This window comes from Dreissena polymorpha, chromosome 2 (genome assembly GCF_020536995.1).
Source record: "Dreissena polymorpha isolate Duluth1 chromosome 2, UMN_Dpol_1.0, whole genome shotgun sequence".
In the NCBI taxonomy this organism is placed as follows: domain Eukaryota; kingdom Metazoa; phylum Mollusca; class Bivalvia; order Myida; family Dreissenidae; genus Dreissena; species Dreissena polymorpha.
In genome coordinates, this window is record NC_068356.1 from 41368248 (window position 1) to 41380241 (window position 11994).

General features: G+C 33.8%; 1 protein-coding gene across 3 annotated transcripts; it reads right to left on the reverse strand.

Moving 5' to 3' along the window:
• Window positions 1-692: 692 nt before the first annotated feature.
• Window positions 693-11994, reverse strand: LOC127866751 (monocyte to macrophage differentiation factor-like). Of its 3 annotated transcripts, none has more exons than XM_052407533.1 (8): window positions 11839-11994; window positions 10943-11091; window positions 10172-10253; window positions 8682-8839; window positions 8218-8292; window positions 7358-7459; window positions 5970-6039; window positions 693-4992 (listed from the first exon to the last, which is right to left on the reverse strand). In XM_052407533.1, exons 2-8 carry the CDS (start codon window positions 10978-10980, stop codon window positions 4777-4779), a joined length of 741 nt encoding a protein of 246 aa, XP_052263493.1. In that variant the 5' UTR covers window positions 10981-11091; window positions 11839-11994; the 3' UTR covers window positions 693-4776. The 3 variants fall into 3 exon arrangements, with proteins under 3 accessions (XP_052263493.1, XP_052263494.1, XP_052263495.1); XM_052407534.1 differs by lacking the exon at window positions 11839-11994 and adding an exon at window positions 11618-11777; XM_052407535.1 differs by lacking the exon at window positions 11839-11994 and adding an exon at window positions 11544-11775.

Below are 11994 nucleotides of genomic sequence, written 5' to 3' on the forward strand. Positions count from 1 at the left end.
CAAGTGAGGAGTAGTGTATGGTCAGTCTTGAACATGTGACGCCTAGTGTATGGTCAGTATTGTCCATTTGATGCCAAGAGAATGGTCAGTTTTGACCACATGATGTTCAGAGTATTGTCAGTCTTGACCATGTGACACCCAGAGTACGGTCAGTCTTGACCATGTAACGCCAAGAGTATGGTAAGTCTTGACTATGCGGAGTCAAGAGTATGGTCAGTTTTGACCACATGACGCCAAGAGTATGGCAAGTCTTGCCAATGTGATGTGAAATGTATGGTCAGTTTTGACATGATGCCTAGTGTATGGTCAGTTTTGACCATGTAACGCCAAGAGTATTGTAAGTCTTAACCACGTGCCATCAAGAGTATGGAGTTTTGACCACTTGAAACGCCAAGAGTATGGTCAGTCTTGACCATGTGACGCCCAAAGTACGGTCAGTCTTGACCATGTAACGCCAAGAGTATTGTAAGTCTTAACCATGTGGCACCCATAGTATTGTCAGTCTTGACCATAAGTGCATAATATGAACAACTTTGTAGCGGACCACTTAAGGATTTTTACATACAAAATATTACACCTCTGAACCTTGTCATTTCATGGAAGAAATTTTACAATAATTATAAATCCTTTGGCTTTTGTAAAAAATGTTTCAAGGCTTGGTAACAAATACAGTTAAAGTATATAAACAACACTTTTTGCAACAACACTTTATTTCAGAAACAGGAGTATTAAATATATAAGCTTTATATATTAAAATAAATCAGTGATAAAATCTTATAAATATTTTAAACACTATGTAACACTATGTCACATAACAATAATAAGAAAGATAGGGTAAGGATACAGCATTCTATAAAAATAATACATATTATGTAAATACAAAAGTAATATTATATATTGCAATCATGTGTCAGTTCTACCATATTGGTAATGTCATGGTAGTTTTAAAAACCTATTCATACAACAAATGCCAATGTTATCTTTTCCGTCTATGGTACCTTATAATTACAGACAATCGACGATAGTAAAAAATGTGCAGACCTTTTTGTCCCAATTTTTTTTTCCTCCATAAAATTCTCGCAAAGATTTATGGTACTAGTTTTCCAAGCTTCGCTGAATAAACTTGTCTGGATTCAATACTAACCTACTGGTCACTATTTAATAATATAATAATAATACAAAATAAGAGTTGGAAAAAACATACAGTGAGGCATACTAGAATTGAGAAACAGAATTACAACGAGATTGTTCACTTAGTACTAAATCATCCTACTGATATTTATAATAATTTAGCCCCGTTGTTGTAAAACGATGCGCATAAAGTGTCATCCCAGATTAGCCTGTACATTCCAGAGGCTAATAAAGGACCACAAAATACCGTTTTATTGTATTCTTCTTTTAAAGGTCTTATTTTAGCAAAAATCCATTTTAAGCAGAAAGTGTTGTCCCTTATATGCCACAGTAGACTTCACAGGCTAATCTTGGGCGACACTTTACACACATGGCGACACTTGACACACATGGCGACACTTGACACACATGGCGACACTTTACACACATGGCGACACTTTACACACATGGCGACACTTGACACACATGGCGACACTTGACACACATGGCGACATTTGACACACATGGCGACACTTTACACACATGGCGACACTCTACACACATGGCGACACTTTACACACATGGCTACACTTTACACACATGGCGACACTTTACACACATGGCGACACTTTACACACATGGCGACACTTTACACACATGGCGACACTTTACACACATGGCGACACTTTACACACATGGCGACACTTTACACACATGGCGACACTTTACACACATGGCGACACTTAACACACATGGAGACACTTTACACACATGGAGACACTTTACACACATGGCGACACTTTACACACATGGCGACACTTTACACACATGGCGACACTTTACACACATGGAGACACTTTACACACATGGAGACACTTTACACACATGGAGACACTTTACACACATGGAGACACTTTACACACATGGCGACACTTTACACACATGGAGACACTTTACACACATGGAGACACTTTACACACATGGCAACACTTTACACACATGGAGACACTTTACACACATGGAGACACTTTACACACATGGCGACACTTTACACACATGGCGACACTTAACACACATGGAGACACTTTACACACATGGAGACACTTTACACACATGGCGACACTTTACACACATGGCGACACTTTACACACATGGCGACACTTTACACACATGGAGACACTTTACACACATGGAGACACTTTACACACATGGAGACACTTTACACACATGGCGACACTTAACACACATGGAGACACTTTACACACATGGCGACACTTTACACACATGGAGACACTTTACACACATGGAGACACTTTACACACATGGCGACACTTAACACACATGGAGACACTTTACACACATGGAGACACTTTACACACATGGCGACACTTTACACACATGGAGACACTTTACACACATGGAGACACTTTACACACATGGCAACACTTTACACACATGGAGACACTTTACACACATGGAGACACTTTACACACATGGCGACACTTTACACACATGGCGACACTTTACACACATGGCGACACTTTACACACATGGAGACACTTTACACACATGGAGACACTTTACACACATGGAGACACTTTACACACATGCGTTAAACCAGTATTCCCAGAGCATGCCTTAATTGAACACGCCACCAACAACCAGTAATACGTTAACTGATTTTACTTTCATTTACAGATTGTATAATCCAGCATTAACAAAACAATTTAAATGTTTTTTAATTAATGATCTTTCTTCAATTCGGTATTTATGAGGAAACTTTGGTTCCAAAGGCGCTGCATATTCTACCAATGCCTGATTAATAACACCAAACAGGCAATGTCTTTATACACATACAGGAATAAAAGTATTGCTACATTCCATTGTTTGCATAAACAACACTATAATTACAACAAAAGATGAAACATTTTACAAAGATACAGCCTAAACTAAATGTTCTTCAAAAACAATATATTTGGCAAACATTTAATCAACGCATTATTGCTCACCTTACGAATTTATTAACTTTTTTTCTTGAGACAGTACCAAAATCCAATTAACTTGGATTTAAAAACAGCTGTGAAATGAACAAACAAATTATGTGAAAAAACTTAAATTTCATCTGTACTTTATAAGGAAACATACAATTTAAAGAAGCCTGTCCTATGATGTAGGTTGAGCCCCAAAAGGTACAGTATTTACTGTTAAAATATGTACTGGTAATTGGTAGAAGTATATTGTAATTATCAAAGAGAGTACCGAAAGGCAGATTTCATCAGACAGCACATTCTCGGTTGTCAGGAATACTCAGAAGTACTTGTTTCAGGTACAAATCAATAACAATTGAAGCTACATGTACAGACCATGAAGTTAATTACAAGAGATCCTTAACGATCTTAAGCTGCTCTTCTGAGTTTAAACTATCATTAAAGGCTTGATATAAGGAAAAATCGGCCCCTAGTGACATTTTTTTTGTATTAAATAATCTAAAGTGTGTGCACATAATGCAAAAGAGAAGAAAAGAGGATTTAAAAAAATATAAATTTCCAAATCCAAGCCATGGTATATGTTCAAGATAAGGTTTCATTATAGGAACAAAATCCTCAAAACAGACAGATGTTTAGTAAAACATCAATATTTTGAAGCATTTTGGTAGGGGCCAGAGAAATAAAGGATCATTTTAAAGATAATTAAGAGGACGGAGATGCTGCAACAACAAATTCAATCACGATTTCCATGCCTAGGTAGGTTTTAATATACAAGATAGAAAAACAGATAAATCAACAATTAAGGTCAGACACACATATAATTTGATTGCTTTTCAGTTACAAAATACTGAACTAGTAAACATATGAATAAATAATATACCATTATGTATACACGTTTATCACCTACACTGAAAAACTAAATACTAGCACTTTAAATATTAAAGATCTACAATGGAATTAAAAAGAGAATTTCAAGAATTCAAACAATACAAAAAATGTGTATACAATTATAGCAAGACATAACAATAAATATCCCCCCCCCCCCTCCCATGGTCTCCAACAGTCTCAATATTTAAATGTAAAGTAGTATCCACTGTGAGATATTGATATCAATTTCATACTTTCCTTTAACTGTTATATTGCATTAGACAATGTCATTCTTACAGTAACAGTTATACCATCAATATAAATTCTATAGAGCCATTGTCATGGTAATTTTGTAGATGTTTGTCAGATAATAAAAGGTAACATAAACACCATGTATAGAACTACGAGTATGAAACATTGTATATTATTGCAACAACCAAAATGGAGGTACATGTACACTCATTTCCGACAAAATATTTATATTTTTTTACGATTTACAATAGAACAACATCATTTACTTCTACAACTTCTAGGAAACAGCGCAGACTAGAAGGCATTTTCAATAGCCTTTGACTGCCAGAAATGGATGACTTAAATCCCAAAGGGCAAATCATATAAACATTTCATTTTTTACTAAAAACAAAATAGTTTACTTAATTTCAATACAAAAATATATATCTTTATAAAAGTTGCTTGCTATATATTGAGTATTAAATCACTTATACAGCAAAAATAATAAATAATATCATTGAAACTTGTTTCCAATCATTTTTATATTATAAATTGAAAGTAAAAATTAATGTTGTTGCAATTAAGCAGTATTACTGACAAAACTACCCTGGGTTGCACCGTGCTTACCTACCAAGTAGGTATTGATGGCATAGAAGTGAGAGAACGCTCCCAAGAAAACAAAACAGTGCCAAATGGCGTGAGCAAAAGGAATGATTCCATCGCACTTGAAGAATACAACTCCCGAGACGTATATTATCCCACCAATGGCTAGCTCTTGAACACCTGAGGGATCAGTCTGTAAGATAAAAGGGGAAAAAGTGTTTGAACAGGAGTTGAATGATGCATTTATTATTAATAAATAAGGTTTACCTGAGAGAAGGCAAGTAGTGGATACAAATTACAACAGACAGTCAAAGGACTAACACACAATATGCTGCAATAACGTAGTCTTAGTGCATAACATAGGCCATAACATAAAGAATTTAAAATGTATGCAAAGCACACAATTATATTCAAACACTTTCAGACAAATGAAATGTCAGGAAAAATGAAGCAGTCTCCACTATTTAAAACAAATATCAAGGAATATTTAATCATATTTACTTATCAGTTAATTTAATACTAAAACAAATACGTTTGAGGGCTGTTTCATTTGCGATATTCATCTATTTCTTTTGAAGATAGATAAAATCAATAAATAAATATACATATGTTTGACTTCCTAATGAAAAAAATAGTTGAGATTAAAACTTTAAACTTTTTTATTGGAATAGAGCTAATTTCCAATTGAACATTGAACACAGCTACTGCATGTTGCTACTCAAAGTAATGTTAAATTAACATGATCTAGGTCACTGAATTAAACAGTGTTGTTCATATTCTTTTATTACCTCAAAGCATAAAAAATGCCTTTTAATTCTTTCATGAAATAACATCGAAAATTTATAGTTTATTGTTTTAAGTTTCTTAATTTATGGCTGATATAGATACAACCAGTCTTCATGGAGCTGAAGAAAATTAAACCTTATTTAAAAATATAATCAGATATGCATTTAACTATTTCCTCACCTGAAATCATGCACAGTGAATGAACCAACTATGTTTTGAGAAAGAAAATTATATGAATTTATGAAAATGTCTTGAGAAAAAGAATTCAACAAATTTATGAAGCAGCCCTTGTACTTCTAAAGGTAAAACATTTGATTGTTATCTTGATTTATTTAAATGAATTGCAAGCATTAGATCCCTTAAAGGTCAATATTTGCACCTTACCATATGAGTGATCGCGTAGGCTGGACATATTCCAATCATCAGATAGAAAATAACTTCCAAAGATTTGTACCTACAATAAAACATAATTACATTGTGCATCAGTTATGGCCACTTTATAAATATGCTTACATAAATAGCATTAAAAGGATACCAAAACAATATTCCAGTTTTGTCTCAAACCTACACTTTTGTCAAAAAAAGCTATTATATGGTCAAATTTGACCATTGACCTCTTAGTGTGACCTTATTCTTTGCGTAAGGAGAAGAATTTTACACATCCCTCATCTTATCATGAAAGTTTACATACAATGAATGTGCCAAGTTACTTTAATATCCATCAATATATGGCAAAGTTTTGAGTGAGACCGCAATTTTCAAGCTGTTTTCTAGCCAAGTCTTACTTTTGACCACTATGTGTGACCTTGACCTTTGAGGTAGGGAGACAGGTGTCAAAATAGACCTGTCTTCTTATAGTTTACATATGTGTAAAGTTACTTATAAAAATCCTCAATATACATTATAGTTATGGCCAACAAAAAGAACTTTTCAAGATTTTAAAGCCCACATCTGACCTTTGATCAATAGGTAAGTGTGTGTGACCTTGACCTTTAAGGTAAGGAGGCATGAGCTACATGCAACATATTGCATAATGATGGTTGATAGTTGCGCCAAATTATTTTTTAAATCCAACAATATACACATGTATGCAATGTCTACGGTGGGAAGTTCTGAAGTTGTTTTATGGCTACATAAGCCCTTTCACATAAAATTGTGACCTCAACCTAACAGGTTGGGAGACGGTTTTTACACGCAACATGTTGTTTTGGGATGGTTGACATCTTTGCCAAGTTACTTTAATGTCCATCCATAAATGGCAATGTTATGGCTGAGAAAGAAAGTTTTATACAGACGTAGAGACTTACAGTCGGACAGTGATACTGCAATATGCCCCCTTCTTCTACAGAGTAAAAAAAAAGTAGTTAACCCTTTCAGTGCGGGAACCAAATTTTGAAGGCCTTTGCAAACAGTTTGGATCCAGATGAGACACCACAGAATGTGGCGTCTCATCAGGATCCAAACTGTTTGCTATTCTTATAGTATTCTTTGTAAAAAATCGATGAAAATGCTAATTTAAGAAATTCAGCAGACGACATTTTAGCAGAAGACAAATTTCCCAGCATTCAAAGGGTTAAGAGGTCACCGAGTTACCTGTGTGTTTTCTAGTTTTCAAAATTACAACATAAAATCCATCTCACACACCATTGTAAGTAAATAATAATTAAATATATCAATACAATCCATAACCAGATGTATAGATAATGAAAATCATAGCTCATACTCTGGTCCATAGTGATAAAGTCTGATCGGCGGCTGTGTTAGTGACTTACTTGCTGTGAAACAAGAACTGGTATAGTATGCCCAGTACACACATCACCCACACCAGCCACATGAAGAAATGGCTCACTCCCCCGAAATCCTTCAACAGAAGCCTGAAACAGTTCACTTCAATGTGAAGCAGACAGCAACTATAGTAAATGAATAGGAAACATACGGACTTACTTAACACAGAAATCCTTATAAACTGGAAATCTCTGAAAACCCGAAAAAATGCTCATTTTTTTCTTTTTTAAATATGTGCTTCATTTAAAATTTATAATCATATTTATAATATTATATTAGTACCATCATAATTTGGCATACCGGTAATGAATATATTTTGAACATAAATATTAATTTATATGTGTGCATTCCTGAAATTGGCTTATAACCCTTAATAAACAGCCAGTTAATTTAACGGCCATCTACAGTTTGATTCAGCAATTTCTTCAAATAAAATGTTAAAATTCATAATATGTGTATACAAATAGTTATGCTAAACAAATTAAAATAATTTAACAATCATGTCTGGTTTATGTTTTTTTTTATTGATGTCTTTAGTTAACATGCTCTTTAATGAACTAAAGACAAGACATGAAACTGAGAATTTTAGTAATCATGGTATTCAGGAAAACCAAGGAATCGGTAAATTAACATTAACGCTGTGATATTATAAACATAAAGGGGGCTTGGAGTGGGGAGGAGGGGGAGGGGGGGGGGGTATTACCATATCCACTATTCAATTGTTTAATGAAAATCTTCATTTTGTGAAAACATCGTAATTCAAAAACAATAATTCAGCAGCATAAATGAGAACACAAAAATCCGTGGGAAATTCCCATTTCACTGAGCATGTAGACTCGACATTCACCATGGTGTGTAAGAGGCAGCAATAAATACATAGATCACAGCCCGGTCACCCATGTGGAAACAGTGCTTCAGAAGTCTGTAACAGGAACAGTGTCTCATATAATCAACTCTGCAGTCTGCACATTACCATAGTATGCAAAGTATATATTCAAATTATAAATTAAACTTTACAGTCTGTATCACATTTAGTTTCTTGCACTGTTTTGAAGGTAAATGTTCAACAATTGAATTTATGGATTCTTAACAGTAAGGTTAAAGATTGCATTTTAAAGGATACTGAGCAACAAAAATGGTAAAATGGTAAAAATAATATTAAACCTTGTCCAGACCAAATAAATGGGCTACATTTCAGCTCAAGGAACAGTTTAAATGTAGACACATTTCCAAACAGAAAATACAAATGAAATCATCACATCAGCTTATGAAACTTAATTCATTATACCAAGGCAAATATCAAAAGCTTACCCTTTTGCACCAGCAAACGACAATGAGTGATATAATGTAGATGTTGTGAACAAAAAGAAGAGTGCCATGCCATAAATTAAGAGTGCAATAACTTCTGTCGGGGAAGAGGCTCTCTCGTGCATGGTTTTCAGACCATACAGGCTCGGAATTATACATATCTGTCAGGAAAGTAGAAAACGGTGTAAATAATAGGCAAATATACGCGGGTCTGAAGGTATTTTCAAAATGAAATATGCCAAGAAAACCAACACTCATTTTAGAACAAACATTACTGGAAACAAGATTAATCACTAAACAATACAAATGAGAAACATATAAAACATTATCATTTCATGGTAAAAACAACAGCATAAAAACCAAATTGAAGGGTGAGAAAATTGAAATATTAGCAGTAGTAATTTTTCAGCATTAAAATAACTGATGCAATTTTGGGACAAAGTGTTGCTGTGGTGCGTGGTTGCAGTGTCCCTCTAGTAACCAGGAGGTCAAGGATGCGATGGAGTGTTTTTTTCGTTCTTCCCATAAGTACTCGTTCTACCCAGGAAATTAACTCAAGAGCCTTTCAATTAGCTTTAGGCCTTTAATGCAATTGAGATAAAATAACTAACTTAATTATTTAATAGTAAATATCAATGAACAAGAAAACAAATAGCGCTAATAAAATCAAGATTCAATTGTAAGGCCTTTAAAGGGGCCTTTTCACAGATTTTGGCATTTTTTAACTTATTCATTAAATGCTTTATATCGATAAATGTAAACATTGGATCGTAAAAGCTCCAGTAAAAAATCAAGAATAAAATTAAAAAAAGGAAAAGAACATTGCCCGGACCAGGTTTCGAACCAGTGACCCCTGGAGTCCTGCCAGAGTCCTGAAGTAAAAACGCTTTAGCCTACTGAGCTATTCCGTCGAGCACACATGCTGAATGTATTTTATACATTATATAAGCAATCTTCATAGTTTCACAAAATTTAACGACAAAAACAGAACTCTCCAAATTATTCATTCGTTTCGCGTTGCAACGCTTTATAATTTTTAGGTTTTAAAATCGTCAAAAGATGCATATAATGGCTCTATTAGACCATAGTAAATGTTCAGTATTACTGTTTCCTCACAAATATCATAACTCAAACGAAAATTTGCGAATCTGAAACAACTTTTTTCAATTTTGTCAATTTACCAAAGCGTGAAAAGATCCCTTTAAAACCATGGTTTAATGGTAATTGTAATTACTATTAAAATTTATGGCTGGTAAAATTGCAATCCCTATTCTACACAGCACATAATGTTTAGGTAAATTAACAGTGAATGAAATAAGCACATGCCAAAAGCCCTTCACACTTCAAATTTATTTTATCTTTTTGATTCTTGTTTGTATATAGGGTAGTGAGCTTATACCATTCTACTGCACTCAGTCTAAATGATCAACCACTAGTACCAGAATTCAAGCTTTGCTTGTTTAGACTTATGGACAACTGATTTTTTGACAAACCCCATGGGTGAGCATGTTTGCGATGTGTTCCATATCGGTGGGCTGGTAATGCTCGTCATGTCGGGCACGCCTGTTCTTCAGCCTATCAACAGCACAGGGTATGAACATGAGTTCTCACAGGGTATGAACATGAGTTCTCACAAAATGATTCTAGTGATTATCATGCAGTGTTTCTTTTTCCATCGGCAATCAGGTCCGGTAATAGTCCCCATTCCCAATGGAAAAAAGTATATATTTTAAATTCTAAATTCTCAATGGAAGGTTTCCAAAATTGTTTTTATTATTTTTTTTTAGATCTCAATACATTGTTCATCTATTCAACATCCATATAAGTTCATCCTTAGTAAATATAATACTTTAAACACAAATATTCTCAATTTTAAAGCATATTTCAGCAAAACAACACTAATTTCCCAATTTTGGTCAAAACTCTGCAAATTTTCCCAATCCAAAGGGACCTGGCCCCATTCCCAAAATGGTGAAAAAACACTGTCATGCAGTGATTATACTTTTCAATAGAAAAAGAGTTCACATTGGTTTTGGAAAATATTATAGATGCTAGAATGTCATTGCTGTTATATCAAAACAAAATACAAATCTGCTGTTTAAATTGTGACTGGATATGTAATTGCATTTAATATTTCATCAAATTGTAACCAAGTAATAATTTTGAAAAAGGAAAAATGCAATATTGGATTTATTTGTGGACTGATTTAATGTAATAAGAAAGCAATAACTAAACAGCAATGAACAATACAACAGTACACATACTTGGACATGTCAACTGATATTGAGAAATTCCGCTTCATCTTGAGCTTTCAGAAATATCAGAGTTTTTCTTCAATATCAGCTAGTGTATGTCACCTTCCTCCGTGTCTTTATATTTTCCGAGTGTATTACTTCCATGCCAATGAAGATTGCTGAAATAATATTAGTCTTTATGGTTGACATAAATATCATTTTTTTATGTTATTATATCTTTAAAAATGGGGAAGATATAATGATTGCAGAAACAACTTGGGAGTAAAACGACAGGGGAGGTAAAAGGTTGAACGCGAAATGACTGCAATTCTTTATAGTACTGTCTTACTAGATATATGAGTATGCTTAAAAAAAATAAATACATATTTAACAAATAAAACAGTTTTAGAACTTGAAATCAAAATTGTTGGAATCCACAACATAAAATGTTAGTATTACACTCTACATGGGTCTACAAAATCATCTCATTGTCATTTTTTATAATGTACTGAAGAAATATCAACAAAATTGAAACTTTATAACAAGTTAATGGCTAAAAAATAAACTAAAACAAAACATCAGTGTTTAACTTAGCAGTGTCTGGTTCAACGTCAACTTAAAAGATAATTACCCGAAAGATGTGCCGTCCGAAGACGGTACAGTTTAATTTATTCACACTTTAACATTTTCGGTAGATTTTCTTACTTTTAATTCACAATGGAAATCTGCTATACACTCATATAAAGTAATTGTCAATAAAACTCCTGATTTAATCGTTTACGAAGGGATGACAACACATTTTGTTTCAGTTGTCACGGAATGCTTCTATGTTTGCTGTTCGTGAACAGACACATTCGTTCTAAACGCATTTCATACCATTTTCATCATGATAAGATGGAAATAAATATGAATAAATATCATTTTACCTAAAGTTTTCAAAGACTTGCAATCTCCTATCCACCGTAGCAACTGTTTAGCATTTAATGTATTCAGTGGCGCATTTAATTATGAGATTGCGCATTTGCACATACTCATTGAACTTTGATCAATTGAACTATTTAACAGACATGATTAAAGCCATT